This window comes from Canis aureus, chromosome 10, assembly GCF_053574225.1.
Source record: "Canis aureus isolate CA01 chromosome 10, VMU_Caureus_v.1.0, whole genome shotgun sequence".
Taxonomy (NCBI): domain Eukaryota; kingdom Metazoa; phylum Chordata; class Mammalia; order Carnivora; family Canidae; genus Canis; species Canis aureus.
This window is the reverse complement of record NC_135620.1, coordinates 3100392-3119654: the sequence shown is the minus strand read 5'-3', so window position 1 is coordinate 3119654 and position 19263 is coordinate 3100392. Positions and strand designations below refer to the sequence as shown.

At 49.7% G+C, this 19263-nt stretch overlaps 1 protein-coding gene across 1 annotated transcript in view; it reads left to right on the top strand.

Moving 5' to 3' along the window:
- Window positions 1-18201, top strand: part of MAML1 (mastermind like transcriptional coactivator 1) — a 50478-nt gene extending 32277 nt beyond the window's left edge. Inside the window, exons 2-5 of the mRNA XM_077911152.1 lie at window positions 5990-7402; window positions 9465-9704; window positions 12264-12360; window positions 14710-18201. Coding sequence (XP_077767278.1) covers window positions 5990-7402; window positions 9465-9704; window positions 12264-12360; window positions 14710-15689 — 2730 coding nt within the window. The 3' untranslated portion in view covers window positions 15690-18201. The remainder of the gene's footprint in view (window positions 1-5989; window positions 7403-9464; window positions 9705-12263; window positions 12361-14709) is intronic.
- The last annotated feature ends 1062 nt before the right edge of the window (window positions 18202-19263 follow it).

Genomic DNA, 19263 nt, shown 5'->3' with positions numbered 1-19263 from the left:
CTATGTCTCTGCCTCTCTCTCTCTCTCTCTCTCTCTCTCTCATGAATAAGTAAATAAAGTCTTTAAAAAAAAATCTTGAATATTGCCTAAAAGTAGATCGACTTTACCTGGAGATGGTCTTTTCCAATGACAGTCAGTGTTCCTGAGTGTCTGTACAGGGTACTAGAAGAGCATAATAGAAACAGGAAAAGTCAGCATGGTATCAGGTCAGATTGTTGCCTTAAAAAGTTAGTTTTTTATGTTTCAACCTACACTTTTGAGGCATTCCAGCAAGCCGTACAGCATGGGTGTGGTTGGAAAGTTGGTGGGGAGTTAAACTAGTTCCAGAGCCGGAAGGATGACGGAGCCAAGCTCAGGGTTATGAAGGCCTGAGGGCAATAAGGTGTCTTGCCGTTGAAGAGCTTTCAGGAAAATAGTAACAGGATCAGATCTGCCCTTTGGTGTAATCACTCTGACCAGAGTGCAGAATGTAGATGAGGGCGGAAATTGCAAGACTAACTGTAGACATGGTTAAAATGATTCAAGCAAGAGAAATTGGTGATAGTGAATGGAGAGTAGTGTGTAGAACCAAGGAATGCTGAGCAGTGGGCTCACCAGGACTAGCACATAGATTGAATGCAGGGAGTAGAAAAGGAGGGGCTAGAGTGGCTCTCTGGTTCTGGTTTATGTGACCAGGTGGATGGTAGCAAACATTGTCTGGGATGAGCAGAGAAAGAAAGGAAAATGAGACTGGGGAGAAGCTGTTTCAGATTTGGACAGATTAAGTCTGAATTATCTGCAGGACACCCCATACACCAGGTAAGTGGTTAGACAAATGGGAGTCTGGAGCTCTGTCAACATGGGGATTAAGAGCACATTCATTCACAAATACTTATTGAGTGCCAGGCACTGTTCTAGGTACTGGGTCTCTGTTTTTCATCCTAAAGTATAAAACTAAGGCTCATTCACATGAGTGCCTCCATGGGAGAATTAACAAGGAGATAGGATGGAGAGTGACTGGGAGAATGACTGAGGGGATAACGGACCCAAATTAGGAGCTAAGCCACCCCTAGGGAGATCAGGGGAAGAAGTGTTTGGGACAAAGAGAACAAGTGTAAAGGCCCTGAGGCAGGAATGAGGGGGCACCTTTGAGGCACTATAAGAAGGATAGTGTGACTCAGTGTGCTGTACAACAGGGGAGCATGGAAAAGCAGGTTGGATGAAGGACAAAGACTGATAGATCAGCACTTGATCCCTGGCAGTTGGGTTTATTCTGAATGTGATGTTCAGTCATGGGAATTTGAAGCCATGGGAGTGGATAAGATCAGTCAGAGTATGTGTAGAATAAAAAGAGGAGAGGGGTGCCCGGGTGGCTCAGTTAGTGGGGCGTCCACCTCTTCTCAGTTTCGACCCAGATCATGATCTCATGGGGTCGTGGAATCAAGCCCTGCATTGGGCTCTGTGTTTAGTGAGGAGTCTACTTGAGATTCTCCTCTTCCTTTGCCTCTCCCCCTGCTCATGCACTCATGTGTGCTGGCACACCATTCTCTTTCTCTGTCACATGAATAAATCTTTTTTAAAAAATTTTAAAAAGAGGAGAAAGGACTCCCATACTCATTTGAAGCAGAGACCTACCTCAAAGGAGACTAGAAGAAACAACCAGAAGAAAATAGAAGAGAGGGATCCCTGGGTGGCGCAGCGGTTTGGCGCCTGCCTTTGGCCCAGGGCGCGATCCTGGAGACCCGGGATCGAATCCCACATCGGGCTTCCGGTGCATGGAGCCTGCTTCTCCCTCTGCCTATGTCTCTGCCTCTCTCTTTCTCTCTCTGTGACTATCATAAATAAATAAAAATTAAAAAAAAAAAAAAATAGAAGAGAAAGCAAGATACTGTGGTAAAGAAATAAGATGCAAGGAATTTTTTTTTTTTAAGATTTTATTTATTTGGGACATCTGGGTGGCTCAGCAGTTGAGCGCCAGCCTTTGGCCCAGGGTGTGATCCTGGAATCTGGGATCAAGTGCCACATTGGGCTCCTTGCGGGGAGCCTGCTTCTCCCTCTGCCTGTGTCTCTGCCTCTCTTTCTGTGTCTCATTTATTCACAGGGAGCCTGGTGTGGGACTCGATTCCAGATTCCAGGATCACGCCCTGAGCTGATGGCAGATGCTCAGCTGCTGAGCCACCCAGGTGTCCCGCAAGGAATTATTAAGAGGCAGATGATGGAGGGAAATACTGAAAATGTGGACTGCATTTAACAGCATCAAGATCATTGGCCTCAGGGAAAGCAGCCCTAAAGTCTTCCTTCTACACTACCACCCCTGCCCATTTGGCATCCCGTCAGCTCCCCAGAGGATGGAAGCCATAGTGCAGTGGGTCTAGGTGCTGGCTTTCGGGTGTGGGGAGGTGGGTGTTTGGCTGATAGGATGACCAAGGAGCAATATGACTTGAGAAGTGGCAGGAAGCACTAGTGGCTGCCCCAGGTGACTGCCAGCTCATAAGGAATATGGATGAGCAAGCCACCCCTTTCTTAAGCAGCCACGTGTGTTAGCTCAGCGGAAGAGTATAGGTGTTACCCTTTGGTTAGTCTGGCCAGAAAGCACACTGGAACTTCAGTGGCCGGTGGCAGAAGTGGAGAGTAGGCCCAAGACAGTGCTGTAAGTCTCATGCCTCAGGCTGGCATGAGGGTGATGAGGGGACACAGGACACTGATTTGGTGTCCACAAGGTGTGGCAACTCCACCTAGACTCAGCAGTGTATATCCTGGGGTCCCTCTCCCAGAGCAGAAGCTGACGGGTGGCAAAGGCTGGGGTGGGAGTCAGGACTTTTGCTGACTTTGGTGCTGACTTTGGTGCCAAAGCACTTTTAGGGTGCTTTGGTGGAAGACTGACAGGGTGAGTATGCAGGGCTTCCAGCTTACCATCAGGCATGTGGTACCCTTTAACAAAACCCCTTGTGAAGGAAATGAACACCAGATCACCTTATTCCAGGATGGGATCCTCCTGGAATCCTGTGTACCACAAGACCATTCCGTCTGAGCTGAGCACCCCGAAGTACCAGATGTGCTGAGAGGGAGCCCGTGTGTTTATCCATGCTGGCTAGTTTTGTCTGCTTTATAGCTCTTACTCTGTGTGTTCTTATGTAATTTATAATCCGTTCAGGCTGTCTGCACATCTTTGTTGTAAATTCCTGCTTTGCACATATCAGGCACTCCTGCAAATGCTCAACACTTAAAAATCTGCCAGGGCCACCACATTCCACACTTCCCACCCCCGCCTACATCATTCCAGTTACATCTTGTGAGCAGTTGAGAAAATGGCCCGGTGTTTCCTTTGGAAAGTAATTGGATTGCAAAATTAAGTTACTTTGGAACTTGTCTGCAGCTGTTTGCATGTGGATATTGAAAGAGGGAGTGGTAGCTTTTATAATTATTAGGGCAAAGAAGGATTCTGTTTCTAATCTGGGACAACCAGCTGACTCAATCTAGTGCCCTGACCTCCTAGGTTTTCCAACTTCCCCCTTAGGAAGTTTTCCAACTTCCCAGGTTTATAGACAGCCCAAAGCTGACACTGAGGAACAAATGATTTTCCAGAAAGAAAATAATAGAAAGAATAAAAACCCAAGAAAAATCAGCAACTCATTTTGATTTCTTTGTGATCAATTAAATGGTTATGAATTGACTTTCCTCAAAGGAAAGTTTTCCAGTGGTAGATCTTACAAAGGTCCATTTTAAGAGCATGGGTCCCTTCCCCCCTCACACCCCTAGGTGGCAGCAGGAAGCAGGAGAACCCACATGAAAGTAAAGCAGATGTCCCCTTATAGGGTCCTAGGATCGTTTTTCAGCTTACACCTCTGCCCAACAGTTTCATTTATTGAGTATCCCTGAGTTTTTCTGAGCTAACTTAGATATCCAGATATGGATTTAGAGGATTATGGACTCAGCCAGAATTTATAGAGCACTGCACAGTCAGCTTTAACAGTAAAAAAAATAGGAAAATCTTGAAGCAAGGATTTAAAAAGGAGTGGAAGCATTGGAATTGGGACTGCAGACTGAGAAAGTTCCCCTCCTTGTTTCCTTGCTCGATGTGCGTATGTATCTAGGAGGTTTCCCTCCTACTTTTAGGAAAAGTTTACTGTTTAGAGCTGTTTCCCAAGGAGTTGCCTTGGGTAGGAGCCCTGGTCAGAGCACTGGTGCCCTCACACTCCTTGGACTGTGGTGGTGGGTCCATGTAGCTCTTCTTTGTAGCCCCAGGACAACAGTACAGAGTTCTGGGTGCCATCGACTCCTCTGAAATCTATTAAAAGATAATTATGAAAGCTCCTATTGAGAACTTTATAAATAATACAGTGTAGATACTTAGGGTCAGTAGGAGGGATGGAATGGGGGGAGTGGAGGACAAAGGACAAAAATGTAACAAAAAAACCTAGGGAAGGAACAGCACCAAGGTTAGAGCTAAGTGTAGGCACCTGCATTAATGAAGGAGTCATGTCCTGGCAGAGGCTAGGGAAAGAGTGGAAAGGTAGCACCTTCCATTCTTCCCACTCCTATGTCCTGTTCTCTTCATGAAGCTCCTGTGCCAGACTCCCGGCCCAGGGTTCTGTTGCTCTGCTGCTCTCCTGTAGCCATGTCTGGATGTGTCCTGTATCCTGGCAGACTGGAAGCCTCGGAAGACCCCAAGAACCACCTCATTGTCTTGCTCTGCACACAGCACCTGTCCATGACACAGGGTTTGTAAGGCTAGCCAAACAAATCTAGCTGAGGAGGGCGGGGGGAAGCAAGGATAATGGTGCAAGACAGGCTGGCTTTGGGCAAAGGAATGCTTTCATACTGAGAAGTGGGGTTTGTAGGGGCTAGTGACTGGGGCGCAGAGGGTCAGAAGCTGCTTAGAGCTGGCAGGGAGGAGAAGGAGCAGCTCTGCCTGGGGAAAAGGAGTGGCACCAGACAGCAGCTCCTTGAAAGGCCCAATGGGGCATGAACGCTGGCCTGTGCAACACGTCAGCCACCTGGTGCTCGTGAGCCACCCCACCGAGGCCTGAGAGAGAGCCCCTAGCAGGCAGGGCTCCTTCAGCTGAAAGCCAGAGAAATCTGAGTCAAAGGAGCTTAAACACAAAAAGGAAGTTTTTGGTTCCCTGAAGTGAAAAGTGCAGGGGCATGGCTGGTCTCATGTACAGTCAGGACTTAGGTGACACCCTTAAGAATGTATATGTAGCTTCTGCTTCTTTCTCTCATTGGCCCTACTCTTGGGCACACCCTCAGACTAGATGACTGTGGGCAACATCAGGCTTGCATCCTGCAAGAGAAGGCCACAGAAGTCAGGTATGGATGCACTAATTGAAGTTGGCTTGCTTTCCTGCAGCTCCAGTAGTGGCCCGGACTCAGGCCAGGGCGGAGGACCTGGGACAAGGGAAGTGGGGGTGTGCTCCCAGGAGGAGGGAGGATAAACTGGCTGGTCAGAGTCAGCAGGAGAGCACGGCAGGGGTGCGGGCTCTGATGGAAACCACCATTAAAAGCCGAGCGGGGGACCCCTGGATGGCGCAGCGGTTTGGCGCCTGCCTTTGGCCCAGGGCGCGATCCTGGAGACCCGGGATCGAGTCCCACGTCGGGCTCCTGGTGCATGGAGCCTGCTTCTCCCTCTGCCTGTGTCTCTGCCTCTCTCTCTCTCTCTCTCTGTGTGACTATCATAAATAAATAAAAAGTTTTAAAAAAATAAAATAAAAATAAATAAAAGCCGAGGGGCCAGGGATCCCTGGGTGGCTGAGCGGTTTGGCGCCTGCCTTTGGCCCAGGGCGTGATCCTGGAGTCCCGGAATCGGGTCCCACGTCGGGCTCCCGGCATGGAGCCTGCTTCTCCCTTTGCCTGTGTCTCTGCCTCTCTCTCTCTCTCTCTCTCTCTCTAGGTCTATCATGAATAACTAAATAAATAAATCTTAGAAAGAAAGAAACAAACAAACAAACAACCAAAGAAGGGGCCTCCTCCGTGACATTGTGTGTTAAGTCGCTCTTGTCGTGTTTTGCAGCATCTCCATGATACAGTGAAGAGGAACCTGGAGAGCACCACCTCCCCTCAGAATGGTGAGCAACAGAATGGCTATGGAGACCTCTTTTCTGGACACAAGAAGACCCGTCGAGAGGCCCCTCTGGGAGTAGCCATCTCTTCCAACGGCCTGCCTCCAGCCTCTCCCCTGGGGCAGCCTGACAAGCCTGGTGCAGAGGCACTGCAGGCCAGTGGGAAGCACTCACTGGGGCTGGACTCCATCAGTAAGAAGTGTCTGGCTGACTCAAGTCTCCACCTGAATGGGGGCAGCAACCCTGGTGAGCCATTTCCTCTGAGCCTGAATAAAGAGCTGAAGCAAGAGCCCGTCGATGACCTGCCTTGCATGATTGCAGGGGCCGGGGGCTCCATATCTCAGAGCAACCTCATGCCTGACCTCAACCTGAACGAGCAAGAGTGGAAAGAGCTCATTGAGGAGCTAAACAGGTCAGTGCCTGATGAAGACATGAAGGATCTGTTTAATGAGGACTTTGAAGAGAAGAAGGACCCAGAGTCTGCTGGGTCTACTACACAGACCCCCTTGGCACAGGACATTAATATTAAGACAGAATTCTCTCCAGCAGCCTTTGAACAAGAACAGTTAGGCTCTCCACAAGTGAGGGCTGGGTCTGCAGGACAGACCTTTATGGGGCCTTCAGCCGGTCCCGTGAGTACCGATTCACCCAGCCTAGGGGGCACTCAGCCTCTGTTCCATACCTCTGGCCAGCCTGGGGCAGATAATCCCAGTCCTAACCTGATGCCGGCATCAGCGCAGGCCCAGAATGCACAAAGAGCCCTTTCCAGTGTGGTGTTGCCTAGCCAGGGCCCAGGAGGGGCCTCAGAGCTGTCCTCTGCCCACCAGCTCCAGCAGATTGCTGCCAAGCAGAAGCGTGAGCAGATGCTCCAGAACCCGCAGCAGGCTACCCCTGCACCAGCCCCGGGCCAGATGTCCACGTGGCAGCAGACAGGCCCCTCTCACAGCCCCTTAAATGTACCCTATCCCATGGAGAAACCTGCCAGCCCTCCTGGTTACAAGCAAGACTTCACCAACTCCAAATTGCTCATGATGCCAGGTGTGAACAAGAGCTCCCCTCGGCCTGGAGGCCCCTACCTCCAGTCCAGCCATGTGAACCTGCTGAGTCATCAGCCGCCGAATAACTTGAATCAGAATGCCGTGACTAACCAGGGGTCAGTGCTGGACTATGGCAACACCAAACCCCTTTCTCATTATAAAGCCGACTGTGGGCAAGGTGGCCCTGCATCTGGCCAGAGCAAGTCCACCCTCATGGCATATCTTCCCCAGCAGCTGCCTCACCTGAGCAATGAACAGAACTCCTTGTTTATGATGAAACCAAAGCCAGGAAATCTGCCCTTCCGGTCACTGGTTCCACCCAGCCAGGTGAGCACATGAGGCTATGGCTCTGCAGCCCTGTGGTTGCTTGCCCCAGGTAGTTGGGGAGCAGAGGGATGCTACCGTCGTCCTTTGAATCTCTTGAGAGAGAAAAATCAGTCAAAGAAAACAGGATTGATTCTGAATAAACAAAAATAGGGTGAAATTCCCTGGTATAATTTGGTTTAAAGTATCCATACATTTGAGGCATCACCAGCACCTAAGCAGAGGCGTTGAGTGTCTCCTCCATGCTGTACAACTTTAAAGTAAGTCATGTATGGCTGTTATTTTGCCTATAAAGGTTGCATTTAATGTGCTGATTAGAGGCTTTTCTCCTTTTGTTTTTTTTTTTTTTAAACTACCTTTCCATCTGAAAGGTAGTGTGTAGAATACCTTAAGATTTAGTAAGGGGCAAGCTAATCCCACATCCAAACTCCATGGTTATTTCACCATGATGCTCCAGCCTGGCAGTCACATAACTGCTCTGTAGGGTGGAGAATGGTCAAGTACTAGTTTTATCATGATCAATATTTGCATTTCTACTCACATTCACATGTGTTCTAAGATGTTTCTTCCCTGGCAACCTTCTCATGGCTAGGGCTTATTCCCCCAGCTTCCTCCAAGGTACAGTGAAACACATTTGCTTTTCTCCCTCCCTGATGTGCCCCGGACTGTCTTCCATGTCTACACAGAAGATCCCTTGACAAGTTAAAAGTTGTGTGACAGCAGCTGTGGAACATAGGGCATACCGGTATGTTAGTGTATCTCATCATCTCCTGGTTTTCATCACTTATTATAAGTAAGCCTGTGGTGAATACCTTTGCGGGTACCAGTGTGTATTTGTAAAATTTCAGAAATTAAAAAAAAAAAAAACAATTGCTGGTGATGATGATAATGGGGAAATTGATGCCTTTCAACTGATGAGGGTGTGTACATGGGCATGGTGCTTGTAGGAAGTAGTTTGGTGTTACATATTTTTCTTAAGTCATAAAAATGTTCATAAGCATCGACACATTATACCCCTGTAAGAAATAATCCCTAAAAAATAGGAAAGTTAATATACAAGATGTTCATTGCTTCACTTCTAGTAGCCAAAAACTAGAAGCAGATTAAGCATCTCTCAGCAGGAGAGTACATGTGTAAATGTTGATACTTCCACTTATGTCAGCCAGTAAACTGTTCCACAGCCACTAAAAAGATCCTTAAGAAGAGCAGTGACGACTGCCATTTCAGTAGTGCTCGGCACTGCACACAACACTCTCATAGCCCAAACACTTCTGGGGGTGGTGGATGAGGAAATTACCTCTGGGTCTGTCTGCTCGAAGCTTAGACTCTTGTAAGGATTAAAATAAAGTCCTGTAAGGACTGGAAAGGAGCTCAGAAAAGTTGAACTTGTATAAATGATCATTGTTTTTTTTTTACCTTCTTCTGGATTCAAGTTAAATTTTCCCCCTTTTAAACATAAATCAGGATGATCAGGATGGGATAATACTGTGGAGCCTTTGACATGAGTCTCACTTTTAGCCCATGTATTAATTGAGAATTTTTGTTAAAGTTTTCATTGGTACAGTATTTTGTAAGCATGCTCTGACAAAAGCCAACACAAATGGACATGTGATACAGTCTCAGGCAGTTCAGAGACAGTCCCACTGCCAGGCACCCAAGATTTGCACACTCGGAACATCGAGTCCCCATCCATCAGAGCCCCTCAGAGTGTTCCTCCTTTTGGGGCCCATTTGCACTGATGCATTCCAGAAAGTGAGCATTTGAAAGTGGCAGTTGCCTACTGGAACTGATACGTGCCAATATTTGAGCTTAAATGTAAAATCTCGCCTCTGCTGCTGGTGAACCATAGGAAGCAAGGATCACCAGTGCAGCTGGTGACACTGCTTGTTGCTGTGCCTGGATACTCAGGTGTTCCTTCTTTTGGTGTCTAGCCAAGCCCCGGAGGACATATGCTCTGGGGTTTGGGGCAGAGGCTCTCCCTGCACAGAGCTCATCTGCTTCGATCAGGGCTTTTGGACTTCACCATGTTCTTCCTGACCTGAGATTCCCTTCTCTGTGCTCACAGGAGCAGAACACCCCCAGCGTCCCTGTGGCCACCCCTGCGGCCGGTGTCGGGAGCCAGCCACCCGCTGTGTCTGTGGCCAGCACCCGCAGCAGCGCCCCCTATCTCAGCAGCCAGCAGCAGGCGGCAGTCATGAAGCAACATCACTTGCTTTTGGACCAACAGAAACAGAGGGAGCAGCAACAAAAGCATCTGCAGCAACAGCAGTTCTTACAAAGGCAGCAACACCTTCTGGCAGAACAGGTAAAGTGAGAGGTGAAGGCGACCCCCACCACCCACACTGTCACCTGCCTCTCACATGACTGCTTGGTTGCCCCTCCACTATATATGCACCTGCATGCATGTATGTTCACATGTGTGTGCATCAGTTGCATGTCCTTTGCCCATTTATTTATTTTATTAAAAGTTATTTATTTTAGAGAAAGAGCACAGTGGGAGGAGCAGAGGGAGAGGGGGAGAATCTCAAGCAGACTCCCCACTGATCATGGAGCCTGATGAGGGACTGGAGCCCACCACTTTGAGCTTATGGCCTGAACCAAAACCAAGAGTGGGACCTTCAACAGACTAAGCCACCAGGTGCCCCTCCTTTGCTCTTTCCAGGAGTGTGGCATTTTTCAAATGGTGGTAGCCTAGGGATCCCTGGGTGGTGCAGCAGTTTAGCACCTGCCTTTGGCCCAGGGTGCGATCCTGGAGACCCAGAGTCGAATCCCACGTCAGGCTCCCGGTGCGTGGAGCCTGCTTCTCCCTCTGCCTGTGTCTCTGCTTCTCTCTCTCTCTCTCTCTATGTGACTATCATAAATAAATAAAAATTTTTTTAAAAAATGGTGGTGGCCTGTGTTAGAAGCAGCTTTAATGTCACTTGGTGAGAATTCATGAAGGCAAATGTGTGGCTAAACTAAATTTGTTAGGGACATTTTTCCATGTCCCTTGACTACAACTACTAGAGCACTGAGCTCACTGGTCTGCTGGTCCACTATGGGATCCAGCTTTGTTGTAAATGTAGTTTGTTATACGCTAGAATACAACACAGGGAAATGAGTTCTAGAATCAGGCCTGCCCAGCCCCTCCAAGTCCTGCAGTTCACCTGCTTGGTCACCAAGTGTAACGTGTAGACGCCAGGGTTGCAAGAGTTCTCAGAATTTAAAATTGTATCTTTAAAGTCATTAGAGGGGATCCCTGGGTGGCGCAGCGGTTTAGCGCCTGCCTTTGGCCCAGGGCGCGATCCTGGAGACCCGGGATCGAATCCCACATCGGGGTCCTAGTGCATGGAGCCTGCTTCTCCCTCTGCCTGTGTCTCTGCCTCTCTCTCTCTCTCAATCTCTGTGACTATCATAAATAAATAAAAATTAAAAAAAAAATTTAAAGTCATTAGAGACTATCTACCCAGAGGATGGAGGTGACTGAGGATGACTTTAAAGCCCACATGTCACTGCTTCAGTTCTGCCATTTTTAAAAATACCAGCTTTATTGAGAATCTATTCACGTGAGATATAATCCACCTATTTAAAGTGTATAATTTTTAGTATATTCACACAGTGGTATGGCTATCACCATAGTCAGTTTTCGGCCCCTATAAAGAAACCATATGCCCATTAAAAGTTACCACCCATGTTGTAGCCCATGCTTTCCAGTGGCTGAACAGAATTCTGCTGTTTGGATAAGCTCCATTTGGTTTATCCATTCACCAGTTGGTAGACATTTGGGTTGTTCCCCCTTCTTTGGATGGAGGTTTTCAGTTCTGTTGAGTGTATGCCCAGGGGCAGAATCGCCCTGTGAGGAGGGATCCCTGGGTGGCGCAGTGGTTTGGCGCCTGCCTTTGGCCCAGGGCGTGATCCTGGAGACCCGGGATCAAATCCCACGTCAGGCTCCCGGTGCATGGAGCCTGCTTCTCCCTCTGCCTGTGTCTCTGCCTCTCTCTCTCTCTCTCTCTCTCTCTCTCTCTGTGTGACTATCATAAATAAATAAAAATTAAAAAAAAAAAAAAAAAAAAAGAATCGCCTTGTGAGGAGTTGCCAGACTATTCTCCAAAGCTGCTGAACCATTTTACATTCCCACAGCAATGTGAGGGCGCCAGGTTCTCCACACTTCATACTTCTTGTCTTTTTTATTCTAGCCATCTTAGTGGGTGTAAAGTGGTATGTCATTGTGGCTTTGATTTGCATTTTCCTGATCTGTTCTCCCAACATTTGGGGGGGTGGGGGTGGGGGAATCTCAAGCCAACTCCACACTGAGCTCAGAGCTGACATGGGGCTCAATTCCATGACCCTGAGATCATGACCTGAGCCACAGCTAAGAGTGGTATGCTCAACTGACTGAACCACCCAGGTGCCCTCCCACTGAACGTTTTTTTTTTTTTTTCCACTGAACATTTTTGTAAACAGATACACTTTTTTTTTTTTTTTTAAATCATCACTCCTTAGATCTGCTCCATCCTTCTGTTTCATACAGTTTGTTAAAAATACCCCAAATGGGGGCGCCTGGGTGGCTCAGTGGGTTAAGCGCCTGCCTTCAACTCAGGTCATGATCCCTGGGTTCTGGGATCGAGCCCTGGATCAGGTTCCCTGCTCAGTTGGAAATCTGCTTCTCCCTCTCTGCCCTCCAGACCCCTCGCTTGTATACCTTTCTCTCTCAAGAAAAAAAAATTTTTTTAATCCCCAAATGAAACCAGGAGCATCTGTGAATAACAAGTGTAGGAATCCATCTGTGAGTAACAAATGTAGCAGTTTACTTTTGTCTGATCTAACTCTGTTGTTTCTGTTCTATGTGGGTCCTGTTCTGTTCTATCGTTCATGGCGTTTCTAGGAAAAGCAGCAGTTTCAGCGCCACCTGACTCGCCCGCCTCCCCAGTACCAAGACCCAACCCAGAGCACCTTCCCACAGCAGGTCGGACAGTTCACAGGTGAGGAGACATGGGGAGTGACGGGGGTGGGCAGGGAAGGCAGGCACAGGACAGAGCAGTGGTGTGTTCTGTTCCTGCTGAGCTCTTGCTGTCTGCCTAGCTTCCTGCTGGGGGCTGGCTGGATTTACTTGTTTGTAGAAGCTGCAGTCTGCCTGTGGAGCCTGGCTCTTTGGGTACCTGTAGGCCCAGGGGAGGGGGTCATAGGGGCAGACCACTTTGGTGAGTATTCAGGCAGCGCAGTCTTTTGAAGCAAAATCATTTCTAGCTGAAGGATAGCTTATCAACAAGAAATAGCTTCTGTAATTCTTAAGAAAGTTCTTTGTTTCTGCTGTTACATGCCTTCGAGAAATGATGCCCTTATTTTCCAGATAAGAGAAGACTTCATGTAGTTTCTGTGGCCTTTTGCTTCTCTTTCTTCCTGTCAGCTCACTTGGTGTCACGGATGGCAGCATCATCAGTGGACAGTTGACCGCAAAAGGGCAGGAAGCACTCGGAGGTTTCAGCTGTCACATCTCAGCTGTGCAAGGGAACCTGGCTGCAGCTGCCTTCCTAGCTCTTCCTGGCATATCTTTAAAACCTGGCCTTTTCTTGGTCAACGACTGTCACTGTGAAGTGTCCCAAGGGAAGCTGACCAGGGCTGGGCCCTTCTGATGGGGACACTAGGTAGCTCTGCTTGTGTGTGCTGACCCGACTGAGGAGTTAAGTCTGCGGGCTTTTTGGAAGCCTGGGCCTCTGCCAGCTGTCCTGCCCTCACCCCATCTAACGTCGTTTGGGGCTGTCAGTGGGAGTAAAATAGGCTATTTCCACTGTCCTCTTTCCCTCAGCTGGTTTTCAGTCTGGTGTCTCTGGGGAGCAGGAGAAGAGGGAGAGGAGACACAGCCCCCAAATAGTCATACTCCTGTCCACAAGAACCCTCCTCGGTGAGCATCGTCACCATGCATCCACTGTCTAAGACAGAGCCCTAGATGGCAGGTTTTCTGAGGCCGGGACCTCTCCTTCCCGTTGTACTTGATCTTCCCAGTGGAATGCCTACTAACGAGCAGGAGCTCAGGCAGTGTCTGCTGATGGTGGTCTCTCTCTTAGATGCCTTGTTCTGTGCTGTCAAGAACAGGATCTCTAAATAAATAAAAAAATTAAAAAAAAAAAAAAAAGGGATCCCTGGGTGGCACAGCGGTTTGGCTCCTGCCTTTGGCCCAGGGCGCGATCCTGGAGATCCGGGATCAAATCCCATGTCGGGCTCCCGGTGCATGGAGCCTGCTTCTCCCTCTGCCTGTGTCTCTGCCTCCCTCTCTCTCTCTCTGTAACTATCATAAATAAATAAAAAAATTAAAAAAAAAAAAAAAAAAAAAGAACAGGATCTCACACTCTCCCTCTTTCACCCCCACCATGCCACACGTCCTGTGCCCCTCGCCTAAGTGACAAGCAGCCCCTGCCCAGCCCCAGCACCACTGTTGCAGTTCACTCACCCTGTGGCCGAGCAGCCCTGCCATTCACATAGCAGCCCTAGCTCTCCTGAGACTATCTGTGACTGTCCAGTTGTATCTCCAACCAGTGGGATATCCCCCAGCCGTGGAGCATCCCACACAGATCTCCTCTCCTGTGTGCCTTTTGACACTCCACACTACTGTTTCTCCAAACTGTTACATCGCTAACCTCTGACCCCCTTTTTTTTTTTTTAAGATTGTTTAATTTATTTATTCATGAGAGACACAGAGAGAGAGACAGAGACACAGGCAGAAGGAGAAGCATGCTCCATGCAGGGAGCCCAGTGTAGGACTCGATCTCAGGACTCCAGGATCACGTCCTGGGCCGAAGACAGGCTCTGAACTACTGAGCCACCCAGGTGTCCCAACTCTGACCGTTTTAAAACCCAGTGTATTTGTCACCATTTCTTTGAGGCCCACCCTTTATCTTCTCAGGCAGTGATCCCCTGACCCCTGCTATCGTCATCACCCTGTCACACCACATAGCACCTTTGCTTCCCAAAGGCAGACCATGGACCGGATCCATCTGGGGGTCCCCACAGTGGCATAAGGCTTTCCACAGAGCACAATGGGGTGGGCCTCTGACAGGTGAATCATTGAATTTCCTACCTTCTCCCACTCTGGGGTGTTGCCCCTTCCTCTGAGCCAGTCTTAAATGCCTCACTGCTCCACACTGGCCTCCATTCCATCCTGTGGGAAGTCCCAAGGGCTGTCGTCTCCAAGGTTCCACTGACCATAAAGATACCTGGTATTCTGATTTTGCCTTTCATGTGGAAGATAGCACCTATAGCTTGGTTCTTAAAGACTCCCCATGGTGGAGGGCCAACAAATGCCAGCTCCACTGACCATCTCCTCTGTCTTTCAGGGTCCTCTGCTGCTGTGCCTGGCATCAACAACCTAGGGCCGTCTAACTCCAGCTGTCCCCGGGCATTCCCTCAGGCTGGGAACCTGATGCCAATGGGCCCTGGACATACCTCGGTTTCCTCTCTCTCCTCAAACTCAGGCCAGCAGGACCGGGGTGTGGCTCAGTTCACTGGCTCCCAAAGCATGCCCCAGAGCGGCCTCTACAGCATGGCCTCCGGCCTCACCCAGATCGTGGCCCAGCCCCCGCCACAGGCCACCAACGGACATGCCCACGTCACCCGGCAGCCCACTGTAGGCCAGAACACCACAGTCTCTGCTGCCTATGGGCAAAACTCTCTGGGGAGCTCTGGCCTCTCCCAACAGCACAATAAGGGGACCATGAACTCCGGTTTACCTAAGCCGCAGGTCCCCAGGGTGTCAGCTGCAATGGGAGGCCAGAACCCATCGTGGCAGCATCAGAGCATGGCAAACTTGAGCAGCCAGGCCCCAGGGAACAGCACTGTAAGCCCCTTCCCAGCAGCTTCCACTTTCCACATGCAGCAGACCCACCTGAAAATGTCTGGCCCCCAGTTCTCCCAGGCAATGCCCAGCAGGCCCATGGCCCCCATGAGCTCAACACCTGCGGCGGGGGCCATGCTGCCCCCTGTGAACGCACAGCAGAGGACCGGTGCTCCTGCCCCAGCACCTCCCCAGGGAGCCCCACAGCAGGGCTTGCCGGGCCTGAGCCCCGGTGGGCCCGAGCTGGGGGCCTTCAGCCAGAGCCCCGTGCCACCGATGGGTGGCCGGCAAGGACTGCACTGCACTCAGGCCTACCCTGTGCGGACCGCGGGCCAGGAGCTGCCCTTCGCCTACGGTGGGCAGCCGGGTGGCAGTGGGCTAGCCAGCATGGCCGGAGATGCCGACCTGATCGACTCCTTGCTGAAGAACAGGACTTCAGAAGAGTGGATGAATGATTTGGACGACCTCTTAGGGCCTCAGTAACCAGAGGATTTGTGGTATTCTCAGTGTTCACACAGCCTGTATTTCTGTTCTCAGATTCAAGAAAGAACAACTACTTTGGACCAAAAGCCCTCGGCCCCTGGGGAGCTGGGTAGATGGAAGCTAGAGCCCCAGGGCTGAGGTGGGCCCTGGCCAGGGTCTGCAGTGGGGGGGGGTCTTGGCTCCCAGCCAGCAGTTGCGGTCTGTTGGGCTGGCCCCAGCCGCTCTACTGGCATCCATTGCCTGGTGTCGGGACAGCAGGACAGGGTTCTACAGGTGGTTTTCTATCCAAATGACCAAAAAAACCCAACAGTAAGAACAGTGAAACCCCGTGATGTCAGGCTTACAAAAATCTGTGCCATTGTGTTGACATAATCCAAGATTTCTCCACTTGCCCCGGTGTCAGGGACAGGTTTTGTTGCAACTTCATATAGCCGAACTATTTTTTTTGCAGTTTGTAGCATAGAAAAGATTTTTTTTAATTTTTAAGGTTTGAAGATGGATTAGGATAGGTGATGGTTTAAACTGATTGCGTGGCATTGGGAACCCAGGCTTTCCATGTGGTCAGGAGCCTTTCTTAGTCCTGCTCTTTGTCCGCTTTCAGGGAAAAGGGAGGGACACTGGGAAATGGCGTCCTTCAGCACAGGCTGTGACTGCATGTGCCAAAAAGGAACAGGATGCCATGAGGTAGCTGGCGGCACAGCTGCTCCTTCTCTCTTCCTCCCCCGCAGTGCTGTGTCCCCAGGTCCACCAACGGTGGCCAGCCTGAGGAATCCCCACCCCACCTCCACTCCCAGCCCAGTGCCTGGTGGTGGCAAGCCCCCAGGCTACATGCTGAGATGGAATGTTTGGGGTTCCTATGTTCTCTCTTGTCACTCCCCACCTGCCTCAGTGTCTCTGAAAATTCCTACTTCATGTGTCAGGAAGGTGATCGTAGTTGAGCTGTGCAAAGAGGCCTTCACCCCGTCTGCAGTCCCCGTGATCTCTCTGCCTCCCCTTCTTTCTCTCTCCAGCCCAAATAGGAAACTTCTTAAAGGCAACAGTGAACGAGATTGGTGGGAAAAGAGTCATTGAAATTTCTTAGGGAGCCCCAGCCTTGTGGGCAGAAGGGCATCCCCTCCCCAGAAAGCAAAGGTTTGGGAAGGAGGGCAAGTGGCATGTGAGCTGCCAGGGAGGCTGAGGCTGGGCCACAGGAGAGATTTCCACTTGGTTTTACCACTTGGGCCACTCTCCCACGTCTGATGACTTGCACTTTTTAAAGAGAATGGCTTTATAACACTAACACATTCTTCCTAAAGATTTGAGTGGATTTCTCTCTGAAGGTCTATGGACTTGACTAAGCTAAGAGTCCACAAAACAGGATTGCCTGTGGGCTGTTCATGGAAAACAAAGATGGAGAGAGCACTTTGGTTAGAACGAAAGCAAAATGGTAAGTGCAGGGTGAGACCCTTTTTAAACAGAGTGTTGGAGAGAAAATAGGACACTGAGAAGAGTGGCTTACAGGCAGAGTGGTCTTGGGAGAAACTGAAACCCCACTTTTACTTCCCTGGAGTTGCAAAGTGGATGATTGAAGGAGTGTCTGCCATAAAGAATTGAGCCAGGGAAGATCTCTGAGTGGGCAGCCTGAGCGGTGTCAAGGGGATGAAGGGTTGTGCACCTAGGGGTAATTATTCTGCACCAGCAGTGCCTTCGTGGGGGTATTCAGACCCTCAGCTCCTCTTCCATAATAGCCATTTCCCCTTTAAACGCCCTCCCTCCCTTCCCCCACCCCCATGCTGAGTTTAGCTCTCAAAGAAGGGAATGAATCATAAAGCCAGTGAAGACTCTGCCCTCTGAGTGAGTTCCCCAATCTGAAGGGGAAGAGGGTGACTTCAGCAGGTTTTCTACCAAAAATAGTGGGCTGAAGGCTAGTGATGGGTCCTTGTTCCTCTCCCGGTCCCCCTCTGGCTGCTCACCTCTGTCCCCTCTTGGGGAGGGCGGCCCCTGCCTTAGTCCTCAGACCGCCGGACAGATAGCAGGCTTCTCGCCACAGTGTTGGAGCAATAAAATGTGATGCTTGGGGTCCCCCCAGGGAGCTGCCCATGGCTTTATTTATGAATCTGGTTTTTGGGTAGTTAGGGGAGGAGATGACTCCACTTCAGTGCAAATCCCCTCTTCCAAGAGCCATGACTCAAAAGAAGGGTGCTCGGACTTTGTTATACACATTTGCTTTGTGTAAATAAATGTTTACAATTTTATATTAAAGAGGAAATAAGCGTTAGAGTTTCTGACTGTATATTTTTTACTTTTATAGATTTTAAAATTATGATCCTTTATATATGTGTTTTGGGGGAGCTATGATAAGTTTTACGGCAAACAGTTGGTATTGTTAACTTTTTATTGTCATCAAAGTACATAAAAATCCTATTAATTCCCTTATTCTTCTACTGCCCTTAACTCTGGTATACACCAAAAAAGAAATCTTTACTCTCTTTCTTTTATCATTATAAAATAAAGTATTTTGCTAGTATGGAAACTGCCTATGTCTGACCTCACATGGCTGCGCCGGCAGGCTGGGCAGGGGCCCAGCTCGTGACCTCTTTGGTACCAGTGTCCATTCTGTCCATTCGTGATGCAGCTGCCTGCTTACTGCGTGGTGGAGGGAGGGGGAACATATGGTCTGGTTTACCTCCGACTAACTTATATTGTTTGATGCTGGGCAGGAGGGTGGAACTTGGGGCCACTAGTCTTTCCCCTGTCGGGGGCCCGCCCCTGTCCTTGTGTCTAACAGGAGGAAGTTGGACCCCACAAGTCAGGGATACTTTAGGTCCCTGATGCAGCTCAGATGTTGTACTTGAAGCCCTAGGCTTCCCCTCTGAGCTGCTCCTCAGGTCCTATTTAGTTTCCCCTTTTTGGTTTTTTGTAAGAACATATGCTCAGGTGCACCCACCCACCCACTACTGTCATTGTCGCACTGTGGGGGGTCGTCACATACCGGACCCACCCTTCCCCTTTCGTCATCACACTGGTAATGCACCTGCCACTCTCCCAAGTTGGCTGTGCTTAACATTTCAAAGATGTGGGGATCCCTGGGTGGCGCAGCGGTTTAGCGCCTGCCTTTGGCCCAGGGTGCGATCCTGGAGACCTGGGATCGAATCCCACGTCGGGTCCCGGCGCATGGAGCCTGCTTCTCCCTCTGCCTGTGTGTCTCTGCCTCTCTCTCTCTCTCTCTCTCTCTCTCTCTATCATAAATAAATAAAAATTAAAAAAAAAAAACATTTCAAAGATCATCTGCTGAGTGGTTGCTGTAAGCTGGGCCACAGAGGCCAGCCAATGCCTGCAGAGCTTTCCATGACAATTGGGAAAGATGAATTTGGGACCCTCCTCCAGAGTGGAAATCTACAGGGCTAGGACAGAACCCACCCATCCATCTTGACATCTGCGCCCTGAATGCAATCTCTGAGGGAGCTGACGCGAGAGGGGAAGAACTGTCATCTGCAAAAACATAGCGACATCACACAGAGCCATTGCAGGACCTCCTGTTCAGGTGCATAGAAGGAGCAGAAGCCTCTGACCATCAGCTTAGCACACGGGGCCT